Here is a 25,344-nt window from a genome sequence, read left to right on the forward strand (position 1 = left end):
CATCAAACGTGCTCTTTCAAGCTCCTGCTCCGCCCCAGAGATGGGCCCACTCCTGCTGAGAGCCAGGCTTTCTGGGCACTTGGCTCCTCCCCGTGTCTGAAGGTGACCCAGGGCACTGTGGCCCGGCGGCAAAGGGAGCGGGGTCGGGCGTCCTGTGCTGTCAGCTCTCCTGTCTGCTGGACTTAGTGACAGGCAATAGAAGCATCCTCGGGTCACCCAGTTTTGCCTAAAGGCCAGAGGCCTGTATATGTATTTCTTTGTATTGGTAGTATATTTATCGAATCCCATTTAAAATGAGTGTCCAGAATAATGATTTATTTTTATTTTATTTTTTTTGTGGGAGAGACAGAGTCAGAGAGAGGGACAGATAGCGACAGACAGACAGGAAGGGAGAGAGATGAGAAATCAATCAATTCTTCGTTGCGGTTCCTTAGTTGTTCATTGATTGATTTCTCATTTGTGCTTTGACTGGGGGCGGGGTGTGTGTGTGTGTGTGTGTGTGTGTGTGTGTGTGTGTGGCTACAGCAGACTGAGTGACTCCTTGCTTGAGCCAGCGACCTGGAGCTCAAGCTGATGTGTCTTGCTCAAACCAGATGAGCTCGTGCTCAAGCTGGCGACCCCGGGGTCTTGAACCTGGGTCCTCCACATCCCAGTCCGATGCTCTATCCACTGCACCACTGCCTGGTCAGGCAGAATAATGATTTTCTTAATGAAAATGTTACCTGGTAGAAATTTAGCATCTAAGACCACACGATGAATTCGTTATGCATTGTAGGTCCTTTGTGTTGGCACGTGTATGTCTGTCTGTGTGAACTCTCTAGTTTTCTTGCCCCAACCCAAGGGGCACCTTCTCATCCTGCAGGATGCCACTTGAGGGTTCCTTTATCTAAGAGGCCCTTTCTGCCCTCTCCCTGCTCTGGCCCTTGCTGAACCCTATGCCAACATCTGCACGTCTGTTTTTCCCATCCAGACACGAAGCCCCATCAAGGTCAAGGACTCAGTCTGATTCTCATTCCTAGCACACGAATCAGTGCCTGCCTCACAGTAGGGGCTGCATAAATGTTTACTGAACAAAGACACCACCTCAAAATGTGCACCGTCTCTAGGGCAACAGCCTGCGTGTGACTCCAGTGCGGCCCCATGGCTGCTTCCAGAAACCTTTGCTGGGGTGGTGATGTCCCCGAGGCCGGCTGGGGTGGTGATGTCCCCGAGGCCGGCTCTGTACCTCAGCCTGCAGGAGGGGTGAGTCGCCTCCTGACTCTGCTGTTCTCAGTACACCTCGGCATTTCCTTCAGCTGCAGTCTAGATAAGACAAGGTGAAACTTGTAGGAACCTAAACTAAAGCACCATCTGGCTGCTCCCCAGCTTGGTAATGTCTCTGGTTGTTTCCTGAGGGTGTCTGCATGCAACCGGACGAGAAAGAGACACTGGGTGTCTGAATCCTACCCCTGGGGAGCTAGTCATCTTTGAACGGGAACACACAATCTTGAATACCGTCATAAATTCCACTGACCGAATGGAAAAGTGAATTTGTGTCTTAGAGCACTTTGGGCATTGGGAAGCCATGTCTGAAGTCCCAGGCACAATAAGTAAGGTATAGCAGCGTCCAGAAGACCGGTGAGCACGTCTCAGTGTATAAGAACTACCTGGGAGGAAGGATTCTTTTGACAAGGCAGAAGGCTTTTCCAGGGTATTGGCATCTAACCATGAACGCCCCTGCTGCGCCACCCACACATTGCCCGCGGACTCTGCATTCTGCAGGCCTGGCGCGGCTCACTCACGGGCCCTCTCAATCCGGCTCCCACAGCTGTAGTGTTCTTTAGGCTCGTGTGTCTAAGACGATGAATCAACTGATCTTTTGGGAAAACCTTAGAATTCTAACAACTCTAATCAAGCCTTAACCTGAGATGGAGGGGCTGTCAGGGATCAGGACCTGTTCACCTGCACGTTGTCCCCTTAATACAGAGGGCCAAGGCTAGTCATTGTGAGGATTTGAAATTTAAATGACCGTGATGCTGGAGTCACATGATGGTAACTATTTAGCTTTTAGGGAAACTGAGGCCAGTCTGGCTCACAGTTCCTCCATCCCGGTCTCAAGATTTAAGGCAGCGTTTCTGACAGCTTGATCCTCACTACCTGTAAGGAATTACTTGCGTGTCTGTTAGAAACTACAGGTTCGGGGGAAGGAGCGAGCAGGGGGGAGGATAGAATTTTTCCAGTAATGAAACTCTACTTGTGAGATCCTGTGAGAGTAGATACAAAATCTTATCATTTGCCAGAGCCTACACAGCTACACACAGAGTGAACCCAGTGTAAACTGTGGACTTTGGTTAATACAACTAATGATCAATAGTTGTTATTAGGGCTCTGGCTGGTTGGCTCAGCGGTAGAGCGTAAGCCTGGCGTGCAGGGGACCCGGGTTCGATTCCCGGCCAGGGCACATAGGAGAAGCGCCCATTTGCTTCTCCACCCCGCCCCTCCTTCCTCTCTGTCTCTCTCTTCCCCTCCCGCAGCCAAGGCTCTATTGGAGCAAAGATGGCCCGGGCGCTGGGGATGGCTCCTCGGCCTCTGCCCCAGGCGCTAGAGTGGCTCTGGTCGCGGCAGAGCGACGCCCCGAAGGGGCAGAGCATCGCCCCCTGGTGGGCAGAGCATCGCCCCTGGTGGGTGTGCCAGGTGGATCCCAGTCGGGCGCATGCAGGAGTCTGTCTGACTGTCTCTCCCCAGTTTCCAGCTTCAGGAAAAAAAAAAATAGTTGTTATTAGTATCAAACAGTTATCAAATAATGTATCAATATTCTTCAACTTTAACAATGTATCACACTAAGGCAAGCTGTTAATAATAGGGGAAACTGGCAGTAGGAGGGAGAGAAGATGTGGAAACTCTACTTTCTGTGCAGTTTCTCTGTAAACCTCAAAAGGCTCTGAAACAAAATAAAGCTTATTTAAAAATGCAGGGTTTGGGCCCCGGTACGCCATTCTCTCGCCCCGAAGCTGGGGCCTTGGAACGTGCAGGTTTATTCTCAGGTTCCCCAGGTGACTCAGGTGTATTCTGAAGGCTTGAGAATTCCTGGATATCAGTCAATCTCCTTTCACCATCTGTTCCATTCCAAGAAGGAGCTTAAAGGGGCTTTGTCTGGAGAACTGTCTCCTGTGTGTTAGAATGTGTTTCATCTTTCAGTAGGTGGACGAAGAGCTTCCTGCTAGTGTGAGAAATGCTTGCCGCAAGGCCACACTGACAGCTGAACCACAATAAAGGGACCCCGGGCCGGACCGAATTCCAGACACGGGGGCTGTCAGACTTCCAAAGTGCTTAGCCTTTCCTGAGCTCGCTGCCCTGCCAACTCCCGTATCAAACAGGCGGCGTTGCTATGGATTATTATGAAAATTGTGCGTGTGTGTATTGATTTAAACAGGAGTGATGAATCCACTGTTTTATAATCCCTGGCTCTCTGTGTGATTGTGTATGTTATTGGCAAAATTGTGGATTTTTAAAATTAAACTGCTTTTGGAGGTGATATGTGTCTAGATTCTTAGGTAAGCTAAGCCAGAATGCTGTGGAAATTAGCACCACATGGCATTTTGTTAAACTTGTGAAAATTCACCTGGTATTTTGTGAAAGGCGCAGGGACCTTGGCAGCATTACTGTGCGGTGATTTTCCCACTTGCTCAATTCCTCCCCTGCTAGGAGTTTGGTGAGGACAAGCTCAGACCCAGGGCAGCAGTGAGGTTGAGTCCGTGTGCTAAGATTCAGGGTGACGTGTGAGTTACAGCAATACCATGTGCCACGGCTGAGTCACTTTAGGGCAAACACAACCAAGTCTTTGTATGTGGGAACTTGCAGGATATGCCGAAAGGACCAGCTCATCCAGGATCCACTCCTGCCCTGACCCGGGAGAGGGATGCTAGCGTAGGGTCTGCCGGGAGGGGTCTGTGAACCGACTCAAACTGGACGCACATTCTGCACAGTATGTGACACGGGGTCAATAGCTTTCAGCAGTTTCTCAAAAGGGTTCATAACTTAAGAAGATTAAGGAATTTCTGATTTCAGTCGTGGTCTCTAAGCAGTTTTGGTTGTGTAAAAAATAGCTTGTTCCTCTATTAGATGTTGTGTTTGTTTTTTAAATGTATATGTGCCATGTTATTGAAATATTGTGTAAAGTATAACATCTACACAAAATATAGGAATTAAAAGGGACATGATAAGAAATAAATCTAGGTCCTGGCTCATGGCTCAGTGGATAGAGCATTGGCCTGGCGTATGGACACCTTGGGTTCAATTCCCAGTCAGGGCACACAGGAGAAGCGACCATATGCTTCTCTCCCCCACCCTCTCCCTCTCTCTCTCTCTCTCTTTTCCCCTCCCACCACCAGTGGCTTGATTGGTTTGAGTGTCAGCCTCAGGCACTGAGAATAGCTCACTTGGTCCAAGTGATTCAGCCTCAGGCACTAAAAGTAGCTCAGTTGATTCAAGCATTGACCCTAGATGGGGTTGCTGGGTGGATCCTGGCCAGGGCACATGAGGGAGTCTGCCTCACTGTCTCCCCTCCTCTCACCTAAAAAGAAAGGAAGAAGGAAAGAAAATAAGAAAGGGAGAAAGGAAGGGAGGGAGGGAAGAAGGAAGGAAAGAAGGAAGGAAGGGAGAAAGGGAGGGGGGGAGGGAGGAAATGTACATGGAAGCACTTTAGTCTCACCCCTGTGGGTCATCTTCTGTTCTCCACCATGGAGACCAGGGCTTCTCACTCTTCAATGTGCACTAGGACCATGTGGGCATCTTGCTGAACTATAGCGTCTGATTCAGAAGGTCTGGGATTCTGTGGTTCTAAAAGGTGATGCTGAACTGTTGATCTATGGCTCATATTTTGAGTGGCAGGTAGAGGGTGGAACATGTGAGTTTTGTTGCAGTGACCCCCAGCAGTGTGACTTTGCAGCACTTACTTTAGGAAATAGTCTGTGGCACATCTCCCCCCAACCCCCAGTACAGATTAAAGGGGGGCTCTGAGACCCTTTGAATCCTCCTCTACTCAGGCTTGCCTTTTCCTGCTGCTGCCTCTGTCCCCGTGGCCTGCCGGAGCTGAGCTCTTGTCTGACTAGCTTAGCAACGTCTGCACGGTGCTCCCCAGAGAGGCATGCTCGGGTGACTAGGCTGCCCAGAGTAGGCTCCAGACCTCCTGAGCCCGGCTCGCTTCTGCAGCAGGCTTGACTTCCTGCCACACCAGGATCAGAGAGCTCAGCCATCTGGTGGCTTCACAGCCAGGACTCAGTGAGATGGAAGTGAAATGCAGACAAACCAGGGAAGGGGCTGCTGTCCCTTGAGCTGTGGATATTCACAGTTGGTGGCTGGCTTGTGGCCATTGAAGGAACTTCCCTGCAGTCTCCTCCATTTGCCATGGTCCCATTCTGTGCTCGCAGCCGAGGTGGCGCACGGCATGGCCTTGGGTGGCTGCTCCGGGCTTGAGCAAAACAAGGGAAGATTCTGCTGGAGATGAAAATGGAGCTCCCATGCCCTCCTGAAAAGAGTAGGACCCCAGCGTGGTGAGATCCTGAAGGGCCAGCAGTGCTGACAGGTGCCCCAGCTCTGCAGCGAGCAGCAAGGTAGGAAACTGGCTGGGTCTTCCAGGTCCCTGTCTCCCCGCCGGCTCCACTGGCAGAGTCTCCAAAGACATGAAAAACAGAAGCGTTCCTTGATGATTTGTGTTGTCTGGATTATTTGTAAAGTCCTATTGTTACAGGGAAAGACCTTTCAAAGCTTAGACTTTCTCTCCAGAAGCTGATGTTGGTTTTGTTTTGTTGTGTGTAAGTTTGCAATGACCCATAATAGAGAAGCAGCACCGTGTTCTTTTATTACAATTCACCTTTATTTGATTTAAAAAAAAAAACATTAAGTCTATCCTGAGAGTTGGGTATTAAAATCACTCTGTAACACATCTCTGTCCTTGTCATTTGAGGTGGCGGCAGTGGGGAGTGATAAATGAAATGTGCCGTATCAGCCTCGGCTTCTGTGCCTAAAACCTTGGAGGGTTTTCCAAGTGTTTCCTCAGTCACATTTTAAGTGTTTGCCTAAATTTCGGTGCTGCAGCTTTATAATCAGCACTGCAAAGTTAAACCCAGGGTTTTTTTCCCCCTCCAATCATTGTTTGCATTTCAAACGCCTACTGCCCTTCAGTCAAGAGCAGCAGCTTCTTTCTGTCATAAAGACAGGCTTTCTTCAAAAAGAGGCAGGCAGCTTTGTTAGACCAGCTTGTCCGTTTGTCCTTCTGTGACCCGGAGGGAAGTTTGCTCGTCTGACTTCTAAAAGGCCCTTAGCTAAAGGGATCTTTTTACAGGTTTGTCCAGAAACTCAATTTCCATCCTAATAAACAGAGAGAATACATGTCATGCCGTGTTGTGACAGAGTAGAGGGGCACTGGGAAAGCTTGTGTTGTTTGGGGACTTGGATGTTGGGGAGAAGCTCACATCAACAGCTTTTCATCAGCCCACATCATTTTTTTTGCCTTTGTACAACAAAGCATCTGTTGATATATACGTTCATTTTTTTTATATTGATATTGGCAAGGAAAATTTTTATATATTTCTTTTATTTTTTTTTCTTTACAATGTTCACATTTAAACCAAAAGTGTGAACCAGAAAAGACAGACAGGCTGACACATCTTTTAAAGAAAAATATTCGCCTAGGCTTGATTTTTTTTCTCCTCCTGTTTGTACTGCTTTCATTTCTTGCAGCTGAAGGTTTAAAAAAAGTTTTTTTAATGTCATGCTCTATGAGAAATGCATTGAACTAGATCAGGTCAGTACATACTTCTCCCTGCTTCCCGCCCCTCTGAGCTCCCCCTGTCCTGACGGAAGGAGGAGGTGATGTCTGCTGAGGTTAGTGAAGGTCAGCTTGTGTTACCTGTGCAGGCTGTGTGGAACTGTGAACCCTCCCTCCTCCCCAAGGTGACTCCCAGGCCAGTTTCACTCATTTCCTGTTGTTGCCTCATTACGTGTAAAGAAGAGGAGCGATCTATTGCTTAAACGTTGGACTCAAAATCTAGTGTATTTGTTCTAACAGGTCTTATTAGATGCCGGAGCTTTTTCATAGCTAGTGTCAGTTACGTGGGATGCACCTATTTTGAGAAACTTCTTGTAATAGGCCTCTCTTGGCTGGAGGGGTGGTGAGGTCCACCCTGCAAGTCTGGTCAGTCCCCAGAGGTCTGAGATGACCCAGAGGGAATTCAGACAAATGGTGCATTCTGAAAAATCTACAGAAGGACATACCAGCGAGAAGATGCTCACCGAAAATGGAGGAGTGGATGGTGGAAGTATTGAAAAGCCAGTGTTCTCTTTGAAACAGAAGCCAGAACCTGCTACTCATTGGCTTCCTACCTTCACGCTGCCCTGGTCTGCAGGCAAAGGCCTCAACCCCAGCCAGCACCCAGGCCCTTCCTGACTGTGCCCCAGTCCCCGTGCAGCCCAGCCTCTGCCTTCGTTCTGGATGTTCCAGCAACGGTGAAAACTACTTACCCTGCTCTTCACTCCCCCCCCCCTCCGTTTCTCTTGCTTTTGTTTGTGTTGTTGTCCATGTGCCTGAATGGATTCTCCTGCTCTGGCCGGCACACTGCTAGGACCCTTCAAGGGCCAGCTGAGACAGCACTCCTCTGTGACACCTTCCCCGGGCGCTCAGAGCCTGTACACATCCACCTGTATGTACTGCTGCTCTTCATGTGGGAGTAGCGTGATTTGCCCTATGATGGAGCCCCATGTAGGTTTTTTTGGGCTTTGCCAGAGCAGGGCAGGAACTAGGTCTTTCCATCCTCACCTGGCACAGAGCCTGGTATTTGTGGAACTGAAAGGGGAGAAGGCTCTGCTGTCACCACAGTGTGACAATGTGTCCCCGATGTGCCAGGTGCTGGACTTGGTGTGGACCGTCTCGTTCACCTCACCACAGCCCTTTGAAGTCAACCAGTCGTTCCACCCATCGGGCAGACGCGGAAACCGAAGCTCAAAGAAAATACACGCCAGAAGTGACAAAGCTGGGATTTGAACCCACCTACCTACTCTGGGACCTTGACCCCATTTCATTTTTTTCATCTGAAAAATAGAGATAGCTTTGGTCTGGTAGCTCGGTTGGTTAGAGCATTGTCCTGAAGTACAGAGGTTGCTGGTTTGATCCTTGGTCAGGGCATGTACAGGAATAGATTGATGTTCGTCTCTCTCTCTCTCTCTCTCTCTATCTCTCTCTCTCCCCCCTTCTTCTCTTGCTAAAATCAATAAATTAAAATTTTTTAACTGTATGAAAAATAGAGATAATAATATACTTGATAGGATTCTTTGCAGGGGTCCCCAAACTTTTTACACAAGGGGCCAGTTCACTGTCCCTCAGACGGTTGGAGGGCCGCCACATACAGTGCTCCTCTCACTGACCACCAGTGAAAGAGGTGCCCCTTCTGGAAGTGTGGCGGGGGGCCGGATAAATGGCCTCAGGGGGCCACATGTGGCCCGCGGGCCGTAGTTTGGGGATGCCTGCTTTAGAGGCTACCATGACTTATGTGAAGCATAGTACCCGGCAAACACCAATAACCGTTAGTTCTTGTTAATAATGACGTGCACAAGGTCACTTCACTAGGAAGGGGCAGAGAAGATTTTGAACCCAGGACTGTCTGACAACAGAGCCCTCTTTCTAACTTGGATGCTGGGGGGCACCCCAGCGTATCTCAGCCCTCGATAGCAAGGAAGACACCCCATAGACGCCTGTGTCCTTGGCAGTGGCCCCCGCTCTCTCAACCTGGACCTGGGGAGAAGCGGAGGGTGAGGCAGAGAGCCCCTCCACCCACCACTGCAGAACTCAGGGGAGGAATGTGAAAATCCTTCAGTTGCTTGGCAGCTTAGTCGGGACCCACCAAGCCAACACTAGGATGTTACCAGCACCTCATTAGGCTCCAGCACTAATTATTTATTTCCCAAAGAGAGGGAAAGGGCACCACTGGGGCTCAGGGATTCAGTCCCTGGGTCAGTGGGTCCCTTTCCTTGTCACCTCAGGGCGTTTCATCTCCACCCTGGTGAGTCTGCCCACAGCTCCTGAAGGTGGGGCCAGACCATCACTCCTGGCCTCCTTGAGCCTTCAAAAACAGGAGCCTTTTTTTTTTTTTTTCATATTTTTCTGAAGTGAGAAGTGGGGAGGCAGAGAGACAGACTCCCGCATGTGCCCGACCAGGATCCACACAGCAAGCACACCAGGGGGCGTTGCTCTGCTGCAATTAGAGCCATTCTAGTGCCTGAGGTGGAGGCCATGGAGTCATCCTCAGCGCCTGGGCCAACTTTGCTCCAATGGAGCCTTGGCTGCGGGAGGGGAAGACAGAGAGAGAGAGAGAAAGGGGAAGGGTAGAGAAGCAGATGGTCACTTCGCCTGTGTGCCCTGGCCGGGAGTCGAACCTGGTACATCAACACGCTGGGCTGATGCACTGAGCCTCTTTCCCTTTTTATTGAATGTCTTAGGGTAACACACTGGATAACAAAATTATACTGGTTTCAGGAGGCTTTTTAACGGCTGGGTGAGGGCTGGTGTTTCAGATAAAACACACCAATGACTTCCTCACCTGTAAACTATGCTTTCTTAAGGAATTAACTTGATTACAGCAATCTGTATTAACACATTTGGTAGCCAATTCCTGTACAAACTTGGATTGAACAAAACCACTGTGTGTGTGTGTATATTTATTTGTTTATTGAGACTGGAAGAGTTATTTTAAAATATAGATGGAGCTATTTTATAAATTAGACTATTGTAATAGGTGGAAAATGATATACAAATAAATATGTCAAATGAGATTGTATGTGAGGCCCCTTTTAGTGACAGCTGTAATGAGAGGGCATGCAACAGAGTTTATTCTGAAGAATATTATTAAAAATGTATGATTGAATATGTGTTTATAAACCTCTGAGAGAAACGGTGAATTCCCCCATTTTCCTCATCACTTCCCCCTTCTCTCCCTCTCTCTCCCTCCTCTCTCTCTCTCTCTCCTTCCCTCTCTCTCTCCCCTTCCCTCTCTCTCTTTCTCTCCCTCCCTCTCTGTCTCCCTTTCTCTCTGTCTCTTTCACACACACACACACACACACACACACACACGAATGAAATAGATTTGCAACAAACCTGAATCATCACCAGATTAGTTGTATTCAACTCCCTGGCTTCCAGGTGCCTTTGAGAAGGCAAAGGATCTGGCTTTAGCCTCACTTTCCCTCCTCTCTGCCTCAACAGAATCAGAACTCCTATCATCAGTTGACAAGCCAAGTGATTACGTCCCATTCCCCCAGGGCCCTCCCACTTTCACTGGTGGTCATTCTGAACAAAACCCCATTGCATGCTGGGTTGCAGCACGTCTCAGTGTTCCGTCTCTGGAATGCGAATCCGGCTCCTCTCTCCGGCCCTCAGAGAAAGCCAGGGTGTGTATGTGTGGGCCTTGTCTACATGCCGGGGTGCATGTAATTGCCCAACCGTGTGTGTTGTTTCACCAGCAATAAAAATTTGGTGGGGAAATGAATGCTAAAATTAGCTTGTTTGTCCTTTGACAAGATCTCCCCAGTCGAAATGTTTTGTTTATCTATGTGCTTGGAAGGACTTTACTGAAATTAAATTAACTGCCTTGCTTAATGGTGCAAGATTGTGTTTTGAAGAACTTCCACTGAATTGTCCTTGAAAGGACATTAGATCTAGAAAGTCTAGTCTCTGGCAGAGTTAGTGCATTTGGGTGTCTGTGGGTTTTTTCTGTGTGTGCCAGTTGTAGGACGTCTGCATGTAGCCCACTGCTGGACCCCAGGTTACTGCATCTGTTGGATGGGTGGGTGGGTGGGTGAATGGATGGATGGACAGACAGCTAGACTAACAGATCATTTAATTTGCCATGCTGTATGTCTTCGGTGTCAAGTTTGCTAACATGTAAGCAGAAGGCAAGCCTGTAACTGATGTCATTCCAAGAGGTTTTTGCTAAACCCCTCCCAATGACTATAACTTTGGGCTTCATTCATTCAACGAAAATAGTATTGAATAAGCACTTAGAATGTGCTAGGCACATGGGATATAGATTTGAACAAGATAAGAATAGAGCCTGCCTTCAAGGAGGTTACTGTCTTGTATGGGAGAGGCAAGCTTTTAATAAGTAATTACAGCCTGACCTGTGGTGGCACAGTGGATAAAGCATCGACCTGGAATGCTGAGGTCGCCAGTTTGAAACCCCAAACTTGCCTGACCTGTGGTGGCGCAGTGGATAAAGCGTCGACCTGGAAATGCTGAGGTCGCCGGTTCGAAACCCTGGGCTTGCCTGGTCAAGGCACATATGGGAGTTGATGCTTCCAGCTCCTCCCCCACTTCTCTCTCTCTGTCTCTTCTTCTCTCTCTCTCTCTCTCTCTCTCTCTCTCTCTGTCTCTCCCTCTCCTCTCTAAAATGAATAAATAAAAATTATAAAAAAAAAAAAAAAAAAAGATCACAGTTGAAACCCCAAACTTGCCTGGTCAAGGCACATGTGGGAGTCGATGCTTCCTGCTCCTCCCCCGCCTTCTCTCTCGCTCCCTCCCTCTCCCTCTCTCTCCCTCTCTCCTCTCTAAAATGAATACTATAAATAAATAAATAGAAAATTTAAAGTAATTGCACAAAGAAGTATTTAACTGTAGCTGTGATCACTTTTTAAAATTGAGATATAATTTATAGGCCATAAATTTTACCATTTTATAGTACAAAATTCAGTAGTATTTATTTACTTAGGCTTAAACAACAAACAGTTCTTTCTGACACTGGAGTCTGGACGTTTGAAATCAAGGTGCCTGAAGACCCCCTTCTGGCTTGCAGACAGACACCTTTCTGCTATTTCCTCACATGATGAAGAGGGAGTGCTCTCATCTCTTTCTCATTTAATAAGGGACACTAATCCCATTGTGGGGGCTCTACCCTCACAACCTCATTTCACCCTAATTACCTTCCAAAGGCCCCGCCTCCAAATCCTATCTCCTTGGGGATGAAGGTTTCAACATATGAATTTGGGGAGAGCACAGACATTTAGGCCATATTATTTTTCTTAGGTCTTTTTTTAATAGCAAAAACCTTTCCCAGAAGTTTTCAGGAGACTTGACTTCACTAACCAAATGTACACCACACAATCCATTTTTTAAACTAGTCAGTGGCAGGGGATATAGAAGTCTTATACTGGCTTAGACGAGTCATGGCCCTCCAACCTTCCCCGAGAAGAACACAAGTAGGATTCTGTTATCCAGGGAGGAGGGTGGACTGGGAAGGCAATTTCAGTAGTTTTCAGTATTTCCACCATGCTCTTTATTTTTAGTATGGTCCAGCTGAATGAAAGATTCAGTCTGTTCTGCTACTGTTTTATTGGCACAACCCACAACTATTGGTTTGACCGACTCTCAGCAGTTTCCATTCCATTGGCACTGTGTCATCTATAGTCATTAATGTCATACATGGGAGGCACGGTGTGACCTCAGAGAAGTTCAGCTCAGACGTGGTCCCAGGGAAGCTTCTCTCAGGGGAAGTTCTTCTGAGCCGTACCGGAAGCTCCTCACCCAGCAGGGCTCCGGGGAGAACTTCCTTCTCTGCCTCTCACTTGAACCTCCTGGTTCTAGGCAACCTCCGCAGCATCTTATCATTCCATTCTTCCGAGAACGTATCCTAAGAAGTTCCCAAATGAGAGGCAGGAAAAAAGAAATCAAGGATTGAAACCCATCGGGATCTACCCCCTATGTTCTAAATCTAAAACATTAACTGCTGTGAAACAGTCCAGGATGTAGCTCAGCTGACTGTTTTCAGGAAAATAGATGACTCCTGGGGTCTTCTTCTTTGACTTGAAATGTAAAACACTGGCATTTTCAGACCTGGCACATTTTTCCCATGGGGCCCCTGGAGGGAGTCCAGGGAGCCGAGTGAGGTTTCTTGCTCTGGCCAAGCTTTGTTTTGCCTGTCCATGCTCCTGCAGAGACGGGTACTGACACCACAGTCCACTGGGTGTGGTGAATGACCCACAGGAGGGAGGCGGAGCCGCTTTGGACCCGAACTACCGTCTACCGATAGCTAAGATCTCAGGAACAGGTCTGGTCTGTGGACAGTCAGCCAGCAATACAGAAAGATCCAGGGGGCAGCCCCTTCCCTAGACAACACCGATTTCATCAGAAAATAGCTTTGTGGCATCACCAAGATATCTGGAAAACAGTAAGTTAGCATTAGCGTCACTCGGAGAATTTTGTGACTGCCTCCTGTGAAGACATCAGCATCAAAGGTGGGATGTACCATTGTAGATACTTCAAGATGAGGACAGCCCTAATTGTGTCTTTCATTTATTATATGGTCCAGTGGCAGATTGCAGAGCCCTTTGCACTAATTCTCACGTTCACCTTGTGATGCAGGAAGGATGTGATATTCCTGTAGTTTAAATGTAAAACCCAGAGAAGCGACTTGCCTGTGATGATGGCAAAGGTGGCTCTTTTACCCTCTATCTTTCCTTTCCACCTCTCTTAAAAGCTTACCTACATCCTCCACTGCCCTGTTCTGTAATATCTTCCCCTGTGATTTGCTTGTGACTTGTCAGTTTTATTCACATTACTTAGGTGAAAAACCTGCTTCTGTAATTGCTGGTGTTAAAAAGAATGTCATGGATATATCTGACAGTTAATTTTATTTGCTAGTTCCCTTCTGCTTCAGAGATTACTGTGAGTTTAGGTTAATTAAGCTGATTTCTGTTTTTGCTTGCAAGCTGATGATCATTTGGTTTGAACCCGTGGCTGAGGTAGCCCAAGGCTGTGATCAGTGACAGAGCCCCGGGAGAGCCTCAGTTCTTTCCCCTTAGAGCAGGGGTCGGAAACCTTTTTGGCTGAGAGAGCCATGAACGCCACATATTTTAAAATGTAATTCTGTGAGAGCCATACAACGACCCATGTACATTTTGCGTTATCCAATAAAACTTTGTGTTGTCCCAGAGGACAGCTATGATTGGCTCCAGCCACCTGCAACCATGAACATGAGTGGTAGGAAATGAATGGATTGTAATACATAAGCATGTTTTATATTTTTAACGTTATTATTATTTTTTATTAAAGATTTGTCTGCGAGCCAGATGCAGCCATCAAAAGAGCCACATCTGGCTCGTGAGCCATAGGTTCCCGACCCCTGCCTAGAGTACAGGAGAGCCACACAGCGTTTCTGGGTATGAACAGCAGACTGTGCAGGACTTATTTTTGATTGTATATTTGCATCCTCCCATTCTTTTGAAGGTACATGACTGATGGCGGACTTGGCCTCTACACCCGTCGCCTGAACCGGCTCCCTGATGGGATGGCTGTAGTGCGGGAGACCCTGCAAAGAAATACCTCCCTGGGCCTTGGAGACGCTGACAGGTAAGCTTGCTCCATTTGCGGTTGGCCAGGCACAGAGGTCATTCTGTAGTGGCCTGAGAGATGAGGGTGGTGATATTAAGAGCGGATGGATGCTGTTTTACCCATGCAGAGGTTGGGAGGCCCTGAGGCCTTACCTGGGCTTAGCAGCTGGCACAGCAGGAAGGAGGGGGCTGCTGAAAGGCTCTCCAGTCCTGCTCTGGGTAGGGCTGTGCTTCTGAGAGCAAGAACACGTGGAGTTCTGGCTTGAGTAGTTTTTGTGTGTTGTTTTGACTGTTGCTACGCATCTTAGTTCAGCATGCCCAAGGGATCTGCTTCGCTTCCTCTTTTGGGCAGCTTTCTAGGTATTGCACCTGGGAACAGTCCCTGGTGATGCAGAGAAGGTCTGTGTGCAGATGGGAGCTCTCCTGGCCTTGGCTGAGGAGGCTTCACCATAGATCTCCTGTTGCCTGGTAACAGGAGGCAGGGCTTAAGTGTGTGGGTTTGTACATCTGCACTGAGGTTGTAGAGCTGAGTCGATGAGGTTATAGGGCTTGGCCAGTCTTCATTGCTCCTGCCATCAGAGATGAAAAAAGCTTCAAAAAACACCACAATAAAGAAAGAGGAGGCCCTGGCCGGTAGTTTAGTTGGTTCAAGCGTCATCCCAATATGTGAAGGTTGTGGGGTTTGATCCCCAGTCAGGCACATACAAGAATTAACCAATGAGTGCATAAATAAGAGGCACAACAAATCAACGTTTCTCCCTCTTTCTCTCTCTCTCTCTCTCTAAAATCAATAAATAAAAATATTTTTTTAAAAAAGGAATATTTGACATCCAAGTTTTTAGTCCTTACTCTGACACAACTGATTCTCTGACCATAAACAATCTATTAAGAGATTTGGGCTATCATGATTTTCAAGATCCCTGCAAGCTCTGCTGTGCTGTATTTCTAGATTTGAGTCCCCTTTAGTGATCTATCTTTGAAGGATTTTCTGGCATACTTGACCTCTTTCCACATCTAGGTTGTTGAGACATAACATGGAATTTAGATGTGAGCGGTTTGAAATCCTTGTACTTGTTTTGGGTGCTAACCCTTATATGTTAGAAAGCCAAGTACAACAGCTCGTTGTTCTCTTAGCAGGGCATCCTTTGCACAAGGAGTTAGGTGATGGCCATAGTTCCCTGGCTTCAGAGAACTAGGGCAGCGTACGAAAGAGACAGACCCTGAAGTTACTCCCAGAAATGGAATTTGCTGAAGAGCAATCTTCACATTCCCTTGGAAAGGCCGGGAAGCTTAGGCTGGTGTAGAGAGAGCGCTGAGTTCATTGTCAGGACTTAGGATCTGGCCCAGACTCTGCCCCTGACTTGACTACGTCCTTCTCAGAGTCTCCCTGTGTCCACTGTGGGGATTTATACCAGAGATGACCAAAGGCTCTCCACTACAGTGCCAGCTCAACTCAGTTTTGTTCCTGTAACTCATCTCTTTTTAAGTATTGATTTGAAAATTCCACAAAAGATGAACCATTTCAGATCTGCTCTTTCTAATGCTAAAAGCTCTCTGTAACTAAAATTTTTAGAGTAAATATTATTGGCAGGGAGTCAGAAATCAGTTGTTATAACCCCTCCACTGGAGATGTCACAATCTGGCCAAATTATTTTGCTTGTTTGTATTCTCCTATAAACATGTAGCTGGCTAGTCAATCTATTAGCATCCAGTACAAGTCTTCTGAGGGGCATTTTCCCCTTTTAGCCAAAGAGGACTCAGTGGTAGGCAGCTTAATTTAATGCTTCATTGCAGGGTTAATGGAATTGTTACAGATCACAGCTGAGCATGTTCCTGCTTTTGGAGCGGGAGGACTGGAGTGGGGGCTGGGAAAGTGATAGCATTTGCTATGTTTTCTTAGTTCAGCCTGTATGCTGGGACCAAACGGACAGTAGTGCCCTCTGCTTCTCCCCAGACTGTTCTGCTCGGATGTGATTGTGTAAGACCAAAGGGACGACTGACCAACCTTTAAAAAAAGAATTCAATAGGCTCTGAAAATAAAATAGGATTTTATAATGCTTATAAATTTCCTATTTTATATAAGTTTTGACCCAGAAGCAGTGAGATAAGTTTGCACTATTCTGGAATAAGTTAAATTTCTTAACTCTCCAAAATTATTGTGAACAAACCATAGTAACACATCATCTTTGATTAAGTTGAAATAATACTCAATTTGTCTGATGGATGGTGGCACAGTGGATCAAGTGTCGACCTGGGTAGCTGAGGTCCCAGGTTCAAGCCTTGAGGTCTCTGGCTTGAGCATGGGATCATAGACATGACCCCATGGTCACTGGCTTGAGCCCAAAGATCACTGCCTTGAGTAGGGGTTTACTGGTTCAGCTAGAGCCCCTCAGTCAAGGCACATATGAGAAATCAATGAACAACTAAAGTGCCACAATTACAAGTTGATGCTTCTCATCTGTCTCCCTTCCTGTCTCTTTGTCTCTGTTTCTCTCTTACTAAAAAAAATAAAATAAAATAAAAAAGCATTTGATTTGTTTCTACAAAGTTCTTTATGTAAATCTCTCCCCAAAACTGTATTCTAGATGAGTGTTTCCCAAAGTGAGAGGCTCACATTAGTAGCATAGGAAGTAATTTTAGATGGTAGACAGGGAAATATTTATTTTTAAGAATTAAAATTTCATTTTAATATTTTTTAAAAAAAGTATACTATCATATCACAGCCATGATTTTACAAACATTGCCTAGGGTCGGGCTAGAGTAGACTGTTTGGCATGAGGTATCAGGAAGAACATCACAGATGCTGTGCAGATATCTATTTTTTAAAGGTAGTGTGCAGGTGGCTGACTGCAGGTGAGACATCCTAGTCGTGTCCCAGGAATTAGAAATACGTTCTTTAAATTATGTAAATTAGACAAGTGGAGAAATGTGGAAGACCCAGCACTTTTTCAGAAGTCTTTCCTTTTAACCTGAAAAAAAGGTCTCAGAGCTATTTCCAGGAAGTTCTTTATTAAAAGATAGCCCGATCCTTAAGGGTTCGCACACAAGCAATAGACTGGTTCTACAAAGGAAGTAGGAAAAGTACTGAGAGATGAGACAGGATTAGAACTCAGCCAAAGGAAGACAAGCTTACGATATGCAGATTACCTCCCCGTGTGGATAGGAAAACCATTAACCTCAGCAGTGCGGCTCTGCTCCGCCCCGGGGAACAGCCCTATGGGATGCTGACCCACCACACCACCTCGACTGTCTGAAACAGGATGTGGCTGGGGTATCTGTGGGGTTATTAAAAGTAACTGATAGTAATGTGTACCTTCAGAGCCTAGGAGATAGGGACCATGTCAACTTGTGAGGCTCGATGTCACCAGCGGCTTCTGAGAACGAATAAATGACGACAGTAAATTCAGAATGCCAAGTCTGCCCTTGATCTCTTGTCACTCCTCGGGGCCGCCACCCTGGGCTCCAGTTTTCACCTGACAGTCATCAGTGGCTACTTCCAGCAAATGAGAGCCTGCCAGCTGAGAAGGGAGGATCAAAGGGGACAAACAGAGGTGGCTTATTAGAAGTCACAGGTCCCAGATAACAGACATGTAAAGAGAACTTTGGCATGGAGGTCTCTGACCAGGCAGCCTGTGAAATACACCCAGGAGGGCCCAGGGGCTGGGATCACAGACACTCAAAGGCTTTGTTGGACCCCTGACGGTTCCTACATGCCCTGCTGTCCCCTTGGCACCCACCAGAAGTTCTTGAACTCCAGCGAGTTGTAAGCTTTCAAAGCTTAAAGCACAGCTCTGGGAAACTTTCCACTCCCGAGTCCCTCTGTTTGTCCTTGTCCGTCATCGCTGTGCTCGTGGTCCTTTCTGTCACCACCCTCATGCTTCAGCAGGCAGTGGGCACCGGCGGTGAGATGCTCCACCGAAATGGCACCCCTGGGTCATGCCGGTGTCCCTGCGGGCGTTAGGAAGACAGAGCTCAGGCTCGCCGTGTGCATTAGACCAGGAGGAAGACTTTGGAGTTGCTTGGTGCCTTTCTTCTAAACCATTAGAATGCTCACTGAACTCCAGGGGCTGTTATGGATTTAGGTAGTGATAAAAATAGCAAAGTCACTTAATGCTGCATGGTAAAACGTCAGCCCAGGACTTGAACAAAATGTAAATTGGCCCCCCCCCCCCCGACGTGATTGCCAAGAAACCAAACAGGATCGAGAGGCTGTTTTTGTTACTAGGTGTTCCTGGCCCTCCGAAGTCCGAACAGTGTAGGTGTGGAGCTGGGCCTCGCGGTAGCTTCTGTCTCTGCAGTCCTGACTTCGCTGCCTGTATTTGGAGCCCCGTCCTTGGCGCTCTGAGCTGTCCCACTTTCGTCTTGGACTGAGAGTCCCATGGTGTCGGGGTGTAACTATGCAACCTGGTATTTGAGCAGCCTGCCAAGCTGAGCCCTCCTTCCTCGCTGGGAGTGTCACCAGAGCCCAGGGCACCGCTTGGCTTTGTGGTTTGTGTGGAACAACGCGGCCTCCTGGCACCAAGGAATGCATTCACAGCTTCAGGCCTGATCTGCAGGGAGGAGTTTAATCCAGGCCAGAGGGCCGCAGCCTGCAGATGGACTTGTTGGGAGTTCTTACCAGGTAGTAGGCCCCCAACCCAGTTATTTTTTAGGCAGAGACCCTGCTGGGATATGCAGATCAGAAGGAACACCCATGGGAATGACTTCCACACTTGCCTACCTTCCAAACCTGTGGTAGGCAGAATAATCCCCCCCGCCTTCCCCGCTGGCAGGTGTCCATGGCCTGATCTCCAGGACGTGTAGATGTGTTATGCTTCCTGGCGAGGGGTAATTAAGGGCCACTGTGAGAAGCACATGAGGTGAAAGTGTTTTATAAAGTACTGGACAAAGATAAAATATTCTGATCATTCTTGAGTCCTGCAAATCATTCAGGTCTTCTGGGCTTTATCCCCTGAAACTCTTTTTAAAAAAAAATTAATTAATTAATTAACCAGCATGTAAGCCTTCTTCATTCCATAGCAACTTAGAGTAATTACCTATAATGAAAGAACAATTGTGTATTAAAGGACAGCACTAGGACCAGGGGAAGAGTAAGACATGTAGAAAAGGGAGAAAATTGAGAATACAGATGAACTAGCCATAAGGTGCTACGTGGTTGGATATTTGAGCATGGAGCTTCCTACCAGCCTGGGTGAAAATGAACTTTGCCTTACCCACCCCCTTCCCTTCCCAACCTCTCCCATACTATTTTGTCTTCATTTTTCCTTGCTTGAGTCAGTTGATCCCTCTTTCTCTCCCTCCTCATACTCTCTTTTGTGCCCACCCCTCCCTCTCTCTCCCTCTCTCATTCTCCTTGCCTATAACTAGTGAGTTATACCCACTAGTGCCCCTGAGCATTTTCTTCGTCCTGCATTCAAGGGACTCATTTTCTTGGGACAGAAAGATGTCTCCAGCACCGTACTCGGCATCAGTGAACTTAGTTCTGCATTCTTTCCCCTCCTTTCCCGTTTCTTCTCCTGCTAGTGTGTAGCCGCGGGGAAACAAAGTAGGCAAGAGTAAGTCACTTTCGTTTTAAAGCTCATAAAAGGAACCTTAAAGGCAAATCTCTATTTCCGTGGGAACAGGGTAATAATTACTGCCTTGGCCTTTCCCAAAGGCCTCTTTTTTTGCTGGAACCACTGGTTTCCTTTTAAAGTAAGAGCTGCTTCCTTTGGAAGGGGTGGGCAGGGACCACCTGTGCTGAACAGAGGGGTGGTGCTGAGAGGAAGCAAACCATCTGCACCTCAAGCCACAAAGGAATTCTCCCAGGGGGCTGCAGAGAGAAGAGAGAGCCTAGTCTGTGGAGTATCATTTCTTGCACATGCAGTGTTTTCACTTTAAAAGGGGGGGGGGGGAGCAGCACAGTGGCCCTTTGAGAATCTTTCACTTCCTGATGTTTCCCAACTTGATGACTTTGTTCCATACAATACTCTATATGAGCAGCTGAGGTAGTAGGTCCCTAACCCAGTTACTTCTTAGGCAGAACCCCTGCTCAGAGATGGGGGAGAGGAAGAGAGAGAGAGAGAGAGAGAGAGAGAGAGAGAAGGGTCACGATCACTCACCCAATGTACATTTTTCCCAAAGAGATGCCTTTTTAATAGTTGTTTCAACTATTGAAACCTGTAAACTTGATGGTTGTTCAAAGTCTGGATGAGAATCTGTGCAGCTATATGAAAGCAAGCATGAGAGATCAAAGAGAAAAGCCCAAACGGGATACCTTTCTTCTGTGCCTACCCCCAGCAACCCAAAGCATAGGCTCCCAACACCAAGTCATAATCTGACTACCCCTGGGTCCTGCAACAGAAAATAACAGCATGTGTTTTAATCCAGGTACCTGGGAAAGTCTTTGCATCAGTCAGGATAAGCTAGGTTGTGCTGTATCACAAACAACTCCAAAAGACCCCGCCCTATCTGGCCATTGCAGGTCAGTGGGAGGCTATGTTGTGCATCATTCTCACTCTAGGATCCAGGGTGCCAGAGGGACTTCTGTTTAAAGCAGTGGTTTTCAATCTCTTTACACTTGGGACCAGTGAAAATAGGAGAATTATTTTGAGAACTGCCAAGGCAGAAACCACCCTGAACATAAGAGAATTCAACGGATTTTATTGGGTTTATAATCTTCATACAACACCAGGGTGGTTAACTCTTTGGCAGACTAGCACAGAATTTCTGATGGACTGGTTTGTGGACCGGCAGTTGAAAAACCCTGGTTTAAAGCACTGACTATGCGCTGGCCAGATAGCTCTGTTGGTTGGAGCATCGTCTGGAAGTGTGGAGGTGTCCAGTTCAGTCCCTGGTCAGGGCACATGCGGGAACAGATCGATGTTCCTGTCTCTCTCCTTTCCTCTCTCTAAAATCAATAAGATAAACATTAAAAAAATAAAAAGCACTGACTATTCCTATGGCAAAGAGAAAGGGAGTGTGGTGAGCCACACACTGTTTCTATTTTTTTAAAGACTTTATTTATTGATTTTAGAGAGAAGAGAGAAAGGGAGGTGGAGAGAAGGGAGCATCAACTCGCTTCTCACATGTACCTTCAGTGGGCACACCCAGGGTTTGAAATGAGTGATCTCAGCGTTCCAGGTCAACGCTCTGTCCACTGCGCCACCACAGGTCAGACCACCCACTCTCTCTTAAAGCTTCTGCTGGGATGGCCCATGTCACTCTTATGTGTCATTGGCCAAAGGAAGTCACATGGCTGCACTTAAATCCAAAAGTGCAGTTCTAGAAGTACAATTCTGCCTGTGAGAGCAGAAAATATATGAATTGCATTAGTGACTATCGTTTTATTACATACAAGAGATAGCCTTAGCTTAAGGCCACCTCCCCCCTTATTTAGCCAAGATTGTATTATGCAACTTATTACATACTTACTCTGATATATACCTCTCAGCTGCCAGGCACTATGCCACTACTCAGTCTGACTGATGACCCAGCTCCTGGGTGGGGGAGAGTGAGCAGATATACGAGGAACATGACAGCTGAAGTGGTTAAGGAACTTTAACCAGTGCTATGGGTCAGGTGTGTCTCAACAAGGTATTTGGATTGAGTTCTGATATGTGACAGCTTATAGAAGATGCTGATACTGACTACACACCCGCTACGTGTCAGCTCTGGGGATCCAAAGATGAGCAGGAAGCAATCCTTGCTCTCAAGAAGCTTGTAGTCAAATAGAGGGGAGAGAAGCCTTAAATCAGCCATCCTGACTGGAGTGCCAGCGCTGTGAAGACGTCCCGGGTGCTGTGGGAGCAGGAAGGACCGGCCGTGTCCCCGGGGGCTCACTGTTGTCCTACATTGGGAACTTGTTACCATAATAAAACGCAGGAGGTTCCTTTTCCTGTCGGTAATGATTTGAAAGATCCTTTAGAAACATTACCCAAGTGCCCAAATAGGCCCCCTTATCTCATCGTCCGTTTGGGATTCTCTTTTGTTTCCTTTAATATCATTTGACACTTTTGAAGAGCAGCCTAGCCCTGAATTCTGATACTGAAATGTAAGAGTAGATTGAAAGGGGCCAGTGTGTAAGACAGCCTTTACCCTGGCCTGTGGAGAAGTGTCCCTGGTTACAGTGTAACCTTTGGATTGTCTTGCTGGACAGCTGTGCCAGCCCAGAGCTTCTATTCAAGGTTCCCGTGCCTGTGCGTGTACATTCCCAAGGCTGCCTCTTCCAGACTGCTCAGATGGAAGCTTGTGATGCAAAGCTGGATGCAAGACCTTCCGCATCAACAGTGGCAGCCCTCTGACCTTGCCAGTGAGGAAACTGAGGCCCAGGGAGATTGTTAGTGGCCCAGCGACCCCTCGCCACCCTCTGGGCTTCGAGGAGTAAGGCCATCGCAGTGTGAGTTTGGAAAGCATGAACTCTGAAGTAACTCTGATGCAAGCACACATATGCCTTTGGGGATTACTATGCACGCAGCCCATGTGGAAAGGGAAGCAGTGCCTTGGGAACCAAGAGACCTTGTCCTAGATCCGGCCCTTACTGAACATCTTGGGCACAGTTCTCCCCCTGCCCTGTGTCTGCATCTGAGTGGTCAGACCGGCTGATCCTAAGGTCCCTGAATCCCTGTGACTTGGTGCTCTTGTTTGTCACTTGAGGGCAGCGTTAACAGGGTGGCTCATGAGTGTAGCTCATCCATGTAGGGCAGGGAGCTTTTTGTCTCCGATATTCGCAGTAACAGTTGTCATCGTGCCTGACCTGTGGTGGCGCGGTGGATAAAAGCATTGACCCGGAATGCTGAGGTTGCTGGTTCAAAACCCTGGGCTTGCCTGGTCAAGGCACATATGGGAGTTGATGCTTCCTGCTCCTCCCCCCTTCTCTCTCTCTCTCTCCCTAAAAATGAATAAATAAAAATCTAAAAAATAGAAAAGACAGTTGTCGTCGAGTGGTGGTTTCTTTAGGAGTGAGGTTCTCGCCCATGACCCCTGGTGTGTACAGACCCCCAAGGCTGAGGCTCCCCCACTTCTGCCCATGACAGACCTCTCTGAGGTGAGAGCCTCAAGGCGTCCACCCTCACTGCACCTGCTCTAAGCCTGGTCTGAGCCTCGCTGTGCTTAGAGGAGGGTCAGAGGGGGGGGAGCTGGGGTGGATGCGAGGGCAGGGTGTGAGTCTTTCTGACACTTGGGAGGAACTCTTCTGTGAGACATTGCATTGGCTTTTGATCTGACTTGGAGCTTCACCAGAACTCTATTAGGAGTTGCAACTCATGGAACTGGAGTCTTATTTTCATCAAGTTAGAATTCCAAGGGATTGGTAAACAGTAAATTGTATTTATTTGGGGTAGGGGTGTTTTGCATCAGGACTAAATTAGACATGGATGTACCTTGTTCCCTTCATCAGTGCCGCCTGTCCAGAGTGGGGCGGCCAGCCTTGGGGTCTGATAGGGTCGGGGGAGGGGGCTCAGAGGGATGCCCCTATACTGTGATTTGTCATGCAGTTGGCAGGTTTTGCATGGTACACCAGAGTCCTGCAGGGCAAAACAGCACTTGGGATCATGCAGGGAGACCGTGAGTTTTATGTATATGGGGGACAGGCTCCAAAAGATGACATTCCTTTTCTGAAGCCATGGTGCAAAGTTGGGATGTGAGTTTGCATCTCTCTGGACACAAGACCTTTGTCTCCGTCATGGTGCCTGCCTTCCTCGTGTTTAGGGCTTGGCTGCCATCCTTCTGGAAGATACCCTCCCTCGGAGCTGCAAAGGCAGTGGCACCTGGACTGCTGACCTTTCAGACAGCCTCTCCCCAGGCCTGGTTTTCCCAGGCTCAGGGAAAAGAGAGCCCGGAAGGCAGCTCAGGCCCCGGGCAGGCCCCGCTGATGTTGCGGGAACCCTTACTTAGGAGAATATTAGGGATGCTTGTAGCTGTGCATGTCGTATTTTTCTCTTAAGAACAGTTAACTTCTTCAGGCCCTGGCCGGTTGGCTCAGTGGTAGAGTGTTGGCCTGGAATGTGGATGTCCCAGGTTCGATTCCTGGCCAGGGTACACAGGAGAAGCATCCATCTGCTACTCTACCCTTTCCCCTCTCCTCTCTCTCTCTCTCTCTCTCTCTCTCTCTCTCTCTTCTTTTCCCGCAGCCAAGGCTCCATTGGAGCAAGTTGGCCCCGGGCACTGAGGATGGCTCCATGGCCTCAGGTGCTAGAATGGCTCTGGTTGCAAAGGAGCAAATGCCCAGATGGGCAGAGTATCGCCCCCTACTGGGCATGCTGGGTGGATCCCAGTCAGGCCCATGGGAGAATCTGTCTCTCTGCCTCCTCACTTCTCACTAAAGAAAAATACAAAAAAGAAAAAAAGAACATTTAACTACTTCAGTGCCAGACCCTCCAGCAAAGGTCTCAGAGTTGCCTTTATCATATTGATCTCACCTGCTTGGTGACCTGCAGGGTCCGCCTTCAGCCTTCTTGTCCTGGCAGTGGCCTCTGCTGCGGACCCCTGCGGCTTTCCCCTCTCTCAGGACTGCAGGAGGGGAGGCCGCTCCGGCTGCAGCCCCGTCCACTGTGCGCTCTGATTTATTTCCCTCATTAATCCGTGGTGCTCAGTACTGTAAAACTGCCTGAAATGAGATCTGAAAGGAGACGCTGACAGTTTGAGGGATGTTGCAAGGCTGTGTGGGAGAGATGAAATGGGGACTGCAGGAAATGAGATGGTTGCATGGCTCAAGAATCTCTATCACCGCCTCTCCCATTAGCTTACCCTGAGTTTGGGGGAGAGGGACTCACAACCCTACGGTTTCCCCAGTGACAAAACGAGGCTTAGAAAGCTTCTCCCCTGGCTGCTGCTTTGGGCTGCCTGGACATGTACTGTGGGGAACCCACCAATATGCAGTCGCTGAAGCCCTGGGGCAGACATGTAACAGAACCACAGGGCATTCCGGTTGGGGCTGGAGTTGGGGTGCACAGGTGGACTCCGAGAGCACTTCGAGTTCCCTCTGGTCAACCAGAAGCTGGCTTCGCTGGCCAA

General features: G+C 47.9%; 1 protein-coding gene across 7 annotated transcripts in view; it reads left to right on the forward strand.

The window, feature by feature from the left end:
• The window catches only part of NAV2 (neuron navigator 2), a 405,016-nt gene that overhangs the window by 267,212 nt on the left and 112,460 nt on the right, over window positions 1-25,344 (forward strand). For all 7 annotated transcript variants that reach the window (XM_066251118.1, XM_066251119.1, XM_066251121.1 and 4 more), the window contains one exon: window positions 14,249-14,371. In XM_066251118.1, coding sequence (XP_066107215.1) covers window positions 14,249-14,371 — 123 coding nt within the window. The remainder of the gene's footprint in view (window positions 1-14,248; window positions 14,372-25,344) is intronic.

This window comes from Saccopteryx bilineata, chromosome 1 (genome assembly GCF_036850765.1).
Source record: "Saccopteryx bilineata isolate mSacBil1 chromosome 1, mSacBil1_pri_phased_curated, whole genome shotgun sequence".
Classification (NCBI taxonomy): Eukaryota; Metazoa; Chordata; class Mammalia; order Chiroptera; family Emballonuridae; genus Saccopteryx; species Saccopteryx bilineata.